This window comes from Pongo pygmaeus, chromosome 1 (genome assembly GCF_028885625.2).
Source record: "Pongo pygmaeus isolate AG05252 chromosome 1, NHGRI_mPonPyg2-v2.0_pri, whole genome shotgun sequence".
Classification (NCBI taxonomy): Eukaryota; Metazoa; Chordata; class Mammalia; order Primates; family Hominidae; genus Pongo; species Pongo pygmaeus.
In genome coordinates, this window is record NC_072373.2 from 110,619,577 (window position 1) to 110,633,156 (window position 13,580).

Consider the following 13,580-nt stretch of genomic DNA (forward strand, 5'->3'; position numbering starts at 1 on the left):
AAAAGGAAACCAAGGCAGAGAAAATTTAAATAACCTTATTAAGAAGTAATATTAGAAATAGAGTGTATGTTTTCTAATTTCTAGCCCAAGATCTCATACACCAAGTTATAATACCAACAATATAAAAAAAATCTTAAGGCAATAGCAGTAGCCTTTAGCACTAATGCTAAGGCCTTCATTTCCTTAACTGCAAAATAAATTAAATGACATGAAAAACCCTTGAGGCCCCTTTAATCTCCAGTGAAATTTAATTCTTTGTCTGAAGGCTTCCTCGTTGACCACCAAACCTCAGTTATCTTTTCCTCTTGGGAATTCCTCTCTGAACCCTATTCTGTATCATTCCAAACTGGTCATGATCATGTTACCATGTTATACCTTTACTTATCTTTTCATAAACAATACCCTCTATCTCCAATTAGATCACATGCTTTTGGGGATGCAGATCTTTTCCTTTTTTTTTTTTTTTGTTTTTGAGACGGGGTCTCGCTCTGTTGCCTAGGCTACAGTGCAGTGGTGCAATCTTGGCTCACTGCAGCCTCCACCTCCCAGGTTCAAGCAATTCTCCTACCTCAGCCTCCCGAGTAGCTGGGATTAAAGGTGCACCACCATGCCCGGGTGATTTTTGTATTTTTAGTAGGGACGGGGTTTCACCATGTTGGCCAGGCTGGTCCCAAACTCCTGACCTGAGGTGATCCACCCTCTTCAGCCTCCCTAAGTGCTGGGATTACAGGCATGAGCCACCACGCCCGGCCGCAGATCTTTTCTTATATGTCTTTGCATTTGTACATGTTTGAGTGCAAAAACATTTTTAATATCATTTTTTTTGTCCCTAGTAGCACCTAGCATAGTGATTTACAGAGTAGGCACAAAATAAACGGATGATGATGACTGTCAGATTGTAGTTTACAAAAATATAACTAGCTCCCATAGCTATGATAACATGGGCATAGGATTCATGGGATTCTTTCTCAAAAGCAAATATGCTTGTTTTGTTTTCCTTTGTTCCAGAAAGACAGCAAGAAGCGAGTATTTTCCGGCATTCAACCTACAGGAATCCTCCACCTGGGCAATTACCTGGGAGCCATTGAGAGCTGGGTGAGGTTACAGGATGAATATGACTCTGTATTATACAGCATTGTTGACCTCCACTCCATTACTGTCCCCCAAGACCCAGCTGTCCTTCGGCAGAGCATCCTGGACATGACTGCTGTTCTTCTTGCCTGCGGCATAAACCCAGAAAAAAGCATCCTTTTCCAACAATCTCAGGTCAGCTTCTCAGATTAGAACTGAGAAAACTCTTATTTGTAGATTATTTGAGGAAAAAATGTTGAATGGTTCATACAGCCCCTGCTTGTGATTTTTAAAAAGTGTTTGAAGGTGACTTTTTCAAATGTGATTTTTTTCAGCTTAATGTTTTACTTGTATTTATATCATTAAGTATAATTATTTGCAAGAGTATTTTTCGGCTTTTCCTCCACTGTATTCAGTAAGTTTATGATGCTTCATATACCAAGAGTTGTGTTTCATTAGTACTTCTAGCCCTGGAATTGTTTTGCTATGCTGGGTTGCTTTCAAACTGATTACTTTGTGTTGTTGACTAATCTCCTTGTGATCAAGGATAGAAGTTAGTGACCAATAGTTTTATGTAATTCCAATGTTGCTTTATTAAATGTTGTATTTAGAAGGTCTGTTGGATAATTCCCATTGTTCATTCTTTGTATAATAGTTTTTGAGAAGATTTGATAGCACAAGTTGGGAAATTGGAAGACAAAGTCCCAGTGTCTTGTGTCTAAGCCAAGAAAGGCTTCATAGCAAAGCCAAAATATTTGACTCATATCTTCACTATGGATGAATCAGTTTATTCTTGCACAGGCCGATAGTCTGGCCTAGAGACAAGGCAGTCAAGATACACCCTAGAAAAAGATGAAAATTCTAACTAGATCATGCCTTCATTGTGTATCTGCTTTAACCTTAGGACAAAGCCCAGCCAGGGAATGGTATGTTATGCATGCTATGGTACATGTTAACATGCATGCATATATGTAACCTTCCTTGATTGTACATTTCTATCATTATTTTTATATATGTTTTGTTATACATAAAACTTAATGTAATGATTCTTACAGAGCAGACAGTTAAGAAATATGTGATAAACGAAAAGAGTATAATGATCCCTTGGCATCCAAAGTGTGTTGGTTCCAGGACCACCAAAGCTACCAAAATCTGCAGATGCTCAAGTTCCTTATATAAAATGGAATCATATTTGCATATAACCTACACATATTCTCTCATATACTTTAAACCATCTCTACATTACTTATAATAACCGAATACAATATAAATGCTATGCAAATAGTTGTTATACTGTATTGTTTTTTAATTTGTATTATTTTTCTATTGTGGTATTGTTATTTTCTGATGCCTAAATACATACTGATTTCATATATATATACTAATTTTTTAAATTTTTAGAGATTAGGAAAGTATGTGCAGTTTTGTCATATGGATATGTTGTGTAGTGGTGAAGTCTGAGCTTTTAGTGTACCTGTCACCCAAATAGTGAACACTGTACTCAATAGGTGATTTTTCAACCAACATCCTCTTCCTGGCTTTTGGAGTCTCTAGTGTCTGTTATTTCTCTCTGTATGTCCATGTGTACCTATTGTTTAGTTCCCACTTATAAGTGAGAACATGCAGTATTTGATTTTCTGTTTCTGAATAATTTCACTTAGGGTAATGGCCTGTATTTCATGTTGGCCTCCATGTTGCTGCAAAAGACATGATTTCATTCCTTGTTATGACTGTGTAGTATTCCATAGTGTATATGTAGTGGCGGTGTTATTTTTTATTAGTTGTTTTTTCCTAATATTTTCAATCTGCTGTTTGGTTGAGTCCATGGATGCAGAACACACAAATTCAGAGGGCCAACTGTATGTTTAAAAAATAAATGCAGTTATCAACTTTGTTGCCAGTTTGTAGATAACTTGATAAAATAATAGAATCTGATCATTAAAAGGACCATAAAGGTAATTTACCTCAACTTCATTCCTTATAGTTGGTCAGGAAGGCTTTGCTTACACATGACTTTTCAAATTCAGTGTTGGACAGATCCAGTTACTATAAAATACTTGCTTTTACTGACCAAATATCTACCTCCATATAATTTCCATTCATTCATTTAATTTCTGCTCTGTAAAAAACACAATAAATCAACTCTGCTTCCACACGACTGCTCTTCAAATACTTGGAAAGACATTTATTATGTACCATTTGTATCTTACCCTGTAGGTCCTTACTGTATAGGTCTTGCCTTCTACAAACTAGCTGTCCCCAGGTCTCTCGCCTTCTTGGTCATCCTATCTCAAAAGCACTCTCACCTTCTTTCTGAAAAGAATGTGCCTGGAGCTTCACATCCATTGCCAATGTTGGAGAGCTGTTCATCATTAGAGCCACTTTTTGAGTCACCTAATGCATTTTGCAAAGCACATCATCTTCACTTCATCTAAGCTGTTTTTAATACAAGCTGGCTTTTGATCCTTAGCTGATACTATTTCTAAAAATTGTATTCCCAGCCACAAGTACCTATTTCCATACTTCTTGTAGATGAATGTCTAATCTCCACAAAGCAACCACTTGCCAGATTGCTTTTTAAAGTGATCTTTAATATTAAAGGCTTATTTACAACTACATCCTATACTTGCACTTTGAGCTGAATCTCTCAGGAACGATTACCATATTATAATTTTTTTCCAATTTGTAAAGGATTTTTAGCAGTGACCTTCATAAGCATCTAAAATTTTCAGTAATTGAGATATGTTCTTCCATATGGTGCTTTGTTGTTCAAAATAGCAATTGAAGAAGTAACCCACAATATGGGAGACTTTGTAAAGACTTCCCCATTAAGGAGGGACAAAATTGACCTTCTCTTAAAATGGAACCTAATGAGCTCATTGGGTCTAGGTCAGAGAGTGGAAGGGACAGACTTGACTGGTGTGTGCCCGTCTTCTCCTCATAGCCTTAATGCAGTTGTAAAGCTGTTTTATAATTCACCTCCTGCCATCCCTCACTTCAGCTCCATTGTGGAGAATTTTGATAGTTTGCCAGCAAAATTTAAGGGAGGTACTCATCTTGCCTACATTATGCAATTTGTCTCACAAAGGCAATATGAAAAATTTCCTCAGGTGTCTTTGTAACCTAAGATAAACTTAGTCTTAGCCATTTTGTCCTTTGACTCAGGTAACCAACCTTACTACAACTGTATGGATGGATGGATGGATGGGATATTTTATCAGGCTTTCTTTCCCCCTTTTTAAAAAATGTAATTTTATTTAAAAATATTTTTAAAAATTTATAACAATAGAGAGAATAGTATACTGTAACCAATCACTTGTTAACATTTCGTTATTTGTCTCACTGATGTTACTTTCTTTTCTTTTTTGAAATAGAGATAGGGTCTTGCTCTGTTGCCCAGGCTAGAGTGCAGTAGTGTCATCATAGCTCACTGCAGCTTCGAACTCCTGGGCTCAGGATCCTCCTACCTTAGCCTCCTGAGTAATAGCTGGAACTACAGGTGTATTCTACCACACCTGGCTTTTTTTTTTTTTTTTTTTTTTTTGGAGAGACGGGGTCTCACAACGTTGTCCAGGCTGGTATCAAACTCCTGGGCTCAAGTGATTCTCCCAACTCGGCCTTCCAAAGTGTTGGGATTATAGGAATGAGCCACTGTGCCTGGTTGATGTTATTTTCTTTGTTGAAGTATTTCAAAGCAGATACCACACATCATGGCATTCCAATTCCTAAATATTTTAGCATGCCACTATAAATTCAGGAAATTTTCGTACATAACCATAATACTGTAATGATACCTAACAACGATAATTCCATATTATCATCTAATACCCAAATTACACTGACTCTCCCTAAAATGACTTTTATGTTAGGCTTGTTTGAGTGAAGATCTACCAAAGTTCACATATTACATTTGATTATGGATCTTAAGTCTCTTTTTTTTATGCCTTTTGATTTGTTCATCAAATTTTAATTTATTTCCTGTAAAGTTAGTCCTGTGCCTAAAAAGAATTAAAACTTTGATTTTTTATGCTTTTACTTTTTTTCACACCTTTGATGTATTGATCAAGTTTTCTTTTGTTTGCTATGAAGTTAATTATTTTGAACTTAAAAATAAACCTTAGTGTTTTAGTTGCTTTCTGTTTACACTAATCTGTGTTAACTGATGGTTAGTGACTGTAAACTGCTGTCCCACATAGTTGCTCATCACCATTTTCATTAATTTGAGTAGAAGCTGTGCTTACCTACTGCCCATGGATTGCCTGGAAATGAACATTAGACATCAGCTTCTTTAGAATGGCCATAATGCTTCAGTTTGTTCATGGATGATGATGGAAAGGTCCTCCTCATGCCTTATCTTAGAGCCATGACGGCATGTATTGGCTTTTGGTTCTTAGAACCATTTTCAAGTAGAAGTATAAGTGAATAAACTAGTCTTCTGGAAACAGTTATTATCGTAGCCACATGACCCCATTGTTTACAGAGTTCTAGTAGGTGAAAGATCATCATGGTGGTGACTTATGTTTTGTAATACAAAAATCAATAATCAATAACTGTCTTTTTTTCTTTTTCATTTTCTTCTTTTTAACAGGCAATGCTAGGAAGAATTTTTTCTTTTTTCTTTATTTTAAATTGACAAATAAAAATTGCATATATTTATGGTGTACAACATGATGCTTTGAAATATGTATACATTGTAAAGTGGCTAAATCAAGCTACATAACATATATATTACCTCACATACTTACCTATCTTTAACTGATTTTCAGGTATACAATACATTATTATTAACTATGGTCACCATATTATACCATAGATCTCTTGAACTTATTCCTCTCGTCTAACTGAAATTTTGTGTCCTTTGACCAACATCTTCCCATTTCCTCTTGCCCCATTCTACTGTGCTTCTATGAGCTCGATTTTTTAGATTTCACATATAAGTGAGCTTATGCTGTATTTGTCTTTCTGTGCCTGGCTTATTTCACTTAACAAAATGTCCTCTGGGTTCATCCATGTTGTCATAACTGACAGGATTTCCTTTTTCAAGGCTGAATAGTATTCCATTGTGTGTATATACTGTATTTTCTTTATCTGTTTATCTGTTGATAGACACTTACGTTGATTCCATATTTTGGCTGTTATGAATGGTGCTGCAATAAACATGAGAGTACAGATGTGTCTTTAACATACTGATTTTCTTTCCTTTGTATATATACCCATTAGAGGGCTTGCTGGCTTATATGATAGTTCTGTTTTTAATTTTTTTGGGGAACCACCATACTGTTTTCCATAATGGTTGTACTAACTTACTTTCTCACCAACAGTGTGCATGGGTTCCCTTTTCTCCACATCTTTGCCAATACATGTTATCTTGTTTTTGTTTTTGTTTTTTGTTTTTTGATTTTTTTTTATTAGACGGAATCTTGCTTTGTCAGTGCAGTGGCACGATCTTGGCTCACTGCAACCTCTGCCTCCCGGGTTCAAACAATTCTCCTGCCTCAGCCTCCCAAGTAGTTGGGATTACAGGCGCCTGCCACCAAGCTCGGCTAATTTTTGTAGTTTTAGTAGAGACAGGGTTTCACCATGTTGGCCAGGCTGGTCTTGAACTCCTGACCTCAAGTGATCTGTCCACCTTAGCCTCCCAAAGCACTGGGATTATAGGCATGAGCCACCACACCTGGCTTGTTATCTTTTTAATAATAGTCATTTTAACAAGTGTGAGGTGATCAATCTGTATGGTCTCCAATAGAGGGGGGGCTGAAAAGAAAATAATCATATCATTTTAAGATTTATTTAAAAAATGCTTATTAGGAAACTTTTATTTATTTATTTATTTATTTATTTATTTATTTATTTATTTATGACAGGATCTCACTCTGTCACCCAGGTTGGGGTACAGTGGTGGAGTGATAGCTCACTGCAGCCCCAAACTCCTGGGCTCAAGCAGTCCTCTTGTCACAGCCTCCCAAAGTGCTGGGAGTACAGGTGTGAGCCACTGTGCCTGGCCAGAAAACTATTTTTAAATGTGTAAGGCTGGCTGGACATGGTGGCTCACACCTGTAATACCAGCACTTTGGGAGGCTGAGGCAGGTAGATCCCTTGAGCTCAGGAGCTCCAGATCAGCCTGGGTAATGAGGCGAAACCCTGTCTCTACAAAAAAATTAAAAAATTAGCCATGCCTGTGGTCCCAGCTACTTGGGAGGGAGGCTGAGGCAGGAGAATCGGGTGAACCCAGGAGGCAGAGGTGGAAGTGAGCAGAGACCATGCCACTGCACTCCAGCCTGGTCAACAGAGTGACACCTTATTTCAAAAAAGAAAAACACAATGTGTTAGGTTTACCAAGCTATTTCATGTATATGACTTCTCTCTTAATCACGAAAACAGCCACAGGAATTAGATATTACTGTTATTTTTCACTAATGAATAAATTAAGGTATGAAGAGATTAAGTAAATTGAAAATGTACTTAAAATAATCTTTGAGCAGTACCTGGTACTTAGTAAAGACTCAGCATATAGAACTTTTTCATTAGCTGCCTAAGGTCACCCAGTTCATAGGTGGCAAAGCCAGGGCTTTTACAGTTTTCCCCTAAAGCACCACTTATGGAAGATGTACTCATTAGGTGGGAACCTTGTTCTGTCCCCTGCCTACGCACCCTTCTCCAGCCCTCACCTCTCTGCTTCTGGAGATGCTTGTAGAGGGGAAGTGGGGAGTTGGAGCTGACCTCAAGGCCCTCATTATTTCTCACCTGAACAATTAAATTACTCTTTCACTCCTGCCCTAGGCACACAGTTTGGCAGTTCATTCCCCACAAGGCAGCCACAGTCACCTTTCTACTAAAAACACATCAGCGTCTCTCTCCTGCCCTCAGGTAAAAATCTAAACTCAGCTTAGCTAGAAATCCCTTAAAAAATGAAGCCCCAGAGTACAATAGGCCAGTGTTTCTTCTACTACACCACTAAGTTTTGCAGACCTTTTATTATCAGTTTATTTTGTGTTTGGATGATCTGATTAACTTCTACCAATGACTCTTCAAACCTGAAGCCAAAATAATTTCTTCTGGTTTAAATTTGAGAAGATTTGATAAATCAGTCCTTAACTTACAAAACAGATAAATTAGAGATTATCTACATTTTTAAAAAGATTTTTGCTATTTCCTTTATACTGGTAGGTTTATCAAGTATTTAAGCATTTAATCGATCATTAAATATGTAACAGAAAGGATAAGAGTTTAGAAAACAATTTTATTTAATGTTTTGGGAGCCAATTCCAGTTAACAGTAGTTATACCCACCTCCCCATCACACAATTATTTACAAGTAAAATTAAGAATTTTTGAAATTATGAGTTAGAGAAAAATATTATTTTATAATGTGCTTTTTTCAGCTATATTCATTGTGTTAAGCAAATTACTTACAGCTAAATTATAAAGGCTATTTTTCTATGTGCTATTGTTGAACATCAGAAAAAGCTCTAATAATGGCTTGAAATAGGGAAAGGATTTAGCTATGTTACAATGTTGACTTTTACCAGTAATTTTCATCTCCAATCCTTTGCATTCTTTCTCAGCAGTCTGACTGGAACAATTCAGACTTACTGAAGATTTTTCTCATTATTTTCTTTTTCTTTCTCTCCCACTGGCCTCTAGTCATGTGCTTCCCCTAAAATATGTTCACCATATGTGGAGAATTTTATAGACCCTCTCCTCTCAAAGGTAGGTGTGTGTGTGTGTGTGTGTGTGTATGTGTGTGTGTGTGAGAGAGAGAGAGAGTGAGAGAGAGAGAGACACGTCGTGGGAAGGGGGTCATGCCTATGTGTGTGTTTAGCAGAGGTTTCCATCCCCACGCCGTAGTTAATGGTCTTTTATTTCTAGCAAGCCAGCAGGCCTAAGTGCAGATCCAATCTGTGTCGTACAGCTGCCTGGGGTACAGGCCTCTACATCTTTCACTTTTACTCTGCAGATGGAAGATAAAAAGTGGAGGACATAGCTCTAGGCACTGGATTTCTGCCAAGGCAAGGAGAAAAGGACAGTTGGGGCCACCAGATATTGTGTTACGAGGGTCCAAAGAGACCAAGGAAAAGTTGAGGGAGGAGAGGGGGATTTGCATCTCTGGAATGTGGGCTCATTCTCTAATTAGGGTTATGTTGTTTCCCAGGAAACAAAAATCAGTAACGATAAAGGAAGAGAGTCAATGGAGGAATTAGTTTCTGAATGATAGCCAAAGTAACTGACTACATAAATCTTGACTTACTATACATAAATAAAAGTTATACCTCACCAATTGTCCCTTGTCTTAGAGGTATAAAACCAAGGCCTTAAACTGGACAGAGAGTCTAGTGCTTCCATTATTCTGGTAATTTAGGAAACATATTTGAGTGTATTTATATTTGTTAAACTCTCAAAGTTGTTCGCTACCAACAATAGGTACTCTTTCAGCTCACAATGGAAAGGGAGCAAACGTCTGCGTAGATTAGTGGACTTGGAGAATATATTTGTAAAATTGGCATCACCTCCAAAGTTCCTAGGGGGAGATAAGAATCTAAATGGCCCATGGCATAAATAATAAGTTTGCAAAATTATTATATAATCAAACTCTGCATGTATTTCCTTCTCCACAGTTTCCAATAATACCACTTCCTTGCCTGGATCTATACTCCTGTGTGACATGATGAACAAGCTGCAGTACTTGTGTTACTTCTATGCTGGACATAGGAACAGGTGATAGGTTAATTATACCTTCAAGAAGAGTTCTTTTCTTGCTGTCAAAACAATAGTGAAAAAAAAAATACAGGCTTTGAAGCCAGGCATACTCAGCTTGAATCTTACTGTCACTTCTTTTTGGTTGTGAGACTATGGGTGAGTGGCTCAAGCTCTCTGAATCCCATTTTTAAAGTCTATAATAGCAATTTAAATAATATATTTTGTCTAGCAAATGTTAACTTTATATCACCCTCCTCCACTATATAGAATGCTCCCACCCTAGGCTCCTTGATGTTGAGAAGGATTTATATAAGGGTAGAGTGGGATTAGAAGATGGAGATAAAGTTAATGACAATGCCTCTTTTTATCTTCAATAATAAAGTATTTTCAGAAGAGTTTGTTGTCTAAGGTTTTTTGAGGACTTTTTAAGAAATATTTCAAACATTCATAAGAGGATGAAGATGAATGGCTGCCTTTTGAATTGCTTACCTTTTGGCATACTTGCTTCATGTAGTTTTTGTTTTTTACATATTAAACATTACAAGTATAATAGAAACTTTTCTGCTTAGTTGTAACGCCATTTTCCTCTGTGCCTTCCCAGAGGTAACCACTATTATATTGATTTGATACTCATCATTCCTACAAATGTATTTATATTTGTATTGCATATAATATAGCCATTAACAATCTATATTATTTGTTTTGCATGTTTTAAAACTATGTGAATGGCATCATGCTGCCCATATTCTCTTGCATCTATTTTTTGTGTACAATGTTACATGCTCGGGATTTATTTAGTTTGACTGCTGTACAGTATTCCATTGTCTGCCTCCTTAACAGTTTATCCATTTTCCTGGCAAAGGATATTTGGATTTTTTTCCAGCTTTTTATTACTGCAAACAATACTACAGAGGGCATACTTTTATCTGCCTTTTGTACACATGTGAAAGACTTTCTTTAGCTGTATTAATATATGCCTAAGAGTACATTCAGGAGGATATATGATATATACATCATTGGCCTCAGTGGATGTTGCCAGTTTGTTCTCCAAAATGGTATTCTAACTTACTTTACCACCAACAGGAACTCCCCTCGGCAACATTTGGTGTTATTAGACATATACTTTTGGCACTGTAATGCATGAAATGTGCCATCTTATTGTTTGAATTTCCCTGACTACTGGTAAGGTTAAGCATTTATTTCTTATGTTTTAACTCCTTTATTTTCTTTTGTGAATTGTTTGCTCATATCTTTTGACTATTTTTTAATTGTATTTTCCTATTGATTTGTAGAGGTTCTTTACATATTCTGAGTACCAATCCTTTGTTATACATTATCATTTTTCAGTTTGTAGCTTGTCTTTTTTTTTTTTTTTTTTTTTTTTTTGAGACGGAGTCTCTCTCTGTCGCCCAGGCTGGAGTGCAGTGGCATGATCTCGGCTCACCGCAAGCTCTGCCTCCCAGGTTCACGCCATTCTCCTGCCTTGGCCTCCCGAGTAGCTGGGACTACAGGCACCCACCACCACGCCCGGCTAATTTTTTGTATTTTTAGTAAAGATGGGGTTTCACTGTGTTAGCCAGGATGGTTCTCAATCTCCTGACCTTGTGATCCGCCCACTTTGGCCTCCCAAAGTGCTGGGATTGTAGGCGTGAGCCACCGCACCCAGCCTTGTAGCTTGTCTTTTGATTTTTAAATGCTGTCTGTTGTTGTATAGAGTGTTTTGTTTTTTTTTTTAATATAGCCAATTCAGTATTTTCCTTTATGGTTGTGTGCTTCTGGAGTATGTTTTTAAGTTATTCTATACTGGCCTAGTGTGGTAAAGCTGTTCTTTTATATTATCTCTTGAATGTGGTTAGTTTTGCTTTTCACATTTAAGACTGAGTTATGTAGCTCTTACAAATTCTGTCACATTTTATTTACAATATTTTTAAAAATCACGTTGGTTAATACCACAGCTGTCATCAGGAATGTCTTGACATATTGGAAGCTGTCTAATGCATAATGATGGATATATGTTTTCTAAAATTCTAATTTATGCTAGAAAGCTGAAATGTTTATAACCAATACCTTCTGTGGGTTGTTTTCCTTGAAATGCCTTTGTTCCTTTGTTTCCTCTTGATGAATTTTGTTAGAGACTACTCTATTAATCATTTAGAGGATATACTTTTGATTTTGTGAGGCTGTTATTGTATCTTTGTTTTTTATTTATTTCCTTTTTTTTTTTTTTTTGAGACAGAGTCTCACTCTGTCACCCAGGCTGGAGTGCAGTGGCATGATCTCAGCTCATTGCAACCTCTGCCTTCTGGATTCAAGCTATTCTCATGCCTCAGCCTCCCAAATAGCTGGGATTACTGGCGCCCACCACCATGCCAGCTAATTTTTGTGTTCTTATGTAGTAGAGATGGGGTTTCGTCATGTTGGCCAGGCTAGTCTCAAACTCCTGACCTCAAGTGATCTGCCTGCCTCCTTTGTTTTTTATTTCATTAGTTTCATTCCCTCCTCCATTTTATTTTCTTTGAAATTATGTGGTTGTGCTTTTACTAACTTCTTGAGTGGACCTCATTAATTTTCAGCCATTCTTCTTTCCAATATAAACATTTAAGAGTGCAGTATAAATTTCCTTCTAAGTTCTGTTTTACCAGCATTGACAAAGTTGTGATATGTTATAGTATTTTCACTATAAATCAGTTCTGAATAATTTCTAATTTTCACTATTATTTCTTATTTGATCTATCATTTATTTAGAAGTATGTGTTTAGATTTCCAAGTACAGGGCTCTTTTTTTAACTTAACTTTTTAAAAAAATTGATTTCTAATGTCATTACATATTAATCAAAGGATATAGTCTCAATGCTTTCAGATCTTTTGTATTTTTAAAGCTTGAATTTAGCAAATGGCGAATTTTTACAAATGTTCTATTTGTGCTTGAAAATACTTTCTATTTTCTGATTCAGTGAGTTTCAAATTTTTTATTGTTTATGACTATCAGTAAAAGATTTTTGAGACTTTCCTTTAAGATAGGTATATACTGTACATCATTGTATTAGTCTGTTTTCATGCTGCTGATAAAGATATACCCGAGACTGGGAAGAAAAAGAGTTTTAATTGGACTTAGAGTTTTACATGGGGAGGCCTCAGAATCATGGCGGGAGGTTAAAGGCACTTCTTACACACCAGTGGCAAGAGAAAAATGAGGAAGAAGCAAAAGTGGAAACCCTGATAAACCTATCAGATCTGGTGAGACTTATTTACTATCAATAGCATGGGAAAGACCAGCCCCCATGATTCAATTACCTCCCGCTGGGTCCCTCCCACAACATGTGGGAATTCTGGGAGATATAATTGAAGTTGAGATTATGTGGGGACATAGCCAAACCATATCATTCTGCCCCTGGCCCCTTCAAATCTCATGTCCTCACATTTCAAAACCAATCATGCCATCCCAGCAGTCCCCCAAAGTCTTAACTCATTTCAGCATTAACCCAAAATCCACAGTCCAAAGTCTCATCTGAGACAAGGCAAGTCCCTTCTGCCTATGAGCCTGTAAAATCAAAAGCAAACTAGTTACTTCCTAGATACAATGGAGGTACAGGTATTGGGTAAATACAGCCATTCCAAATGGGAGAAGTTGGTTAAAATAAAGGGGTTACAGGGCTCATACAAGTCTGAAGTCCAGCGGGGCAGTCAAATCTTAAAGCTCCAAATGATCTCCTTTGACTCCAGGTCTCACACTCAGGTCATGCTGATGCAAGAGGTGGATTCCCATGGTCTTGAGCAGCTCTACTCCTGTGGCTTTGCAGGGTACAGCCTCCC

The 13,580-nt window shown here is 37.1% G+C and overlaps 1 protein-coding gene across 3 annotated transcripts in view; it reads left to right on the top strand.

Annotated features, from left to right (window-relative positions):
• The window catches only part of WARS2 (tryptophanyl tRNA synthetase 2, mitochondrial), a 120,256-nt gene that overhangs the window by 72,448 nt on the left and 34,228 nt on the right, over window positions 1-13,580 (top strand). For 2 of the 3 annotated variants that reach the window (XM_063664387.1, XM_063664390.1), the window contains exons 2-3: window positions 1,013-1,266; window positions 8,715-8,780. In XM_063664387.1, the coding sequence (XP_063520457.1) occupies window positions 1,201-1,266; window positions 8,715-8,780 (132 nt within the window). In that variant the 5' untranslated portion in view covers window positions 1,013-1,200. Of the gene's footprint in view, window positions 1-1,008; window positions 1,267-8,714; window positions 8,781-13,580 lie in introns of all 3 variants that reach the window. The other variant, XM_054454729.2, reaches the window with a different exon arrangement.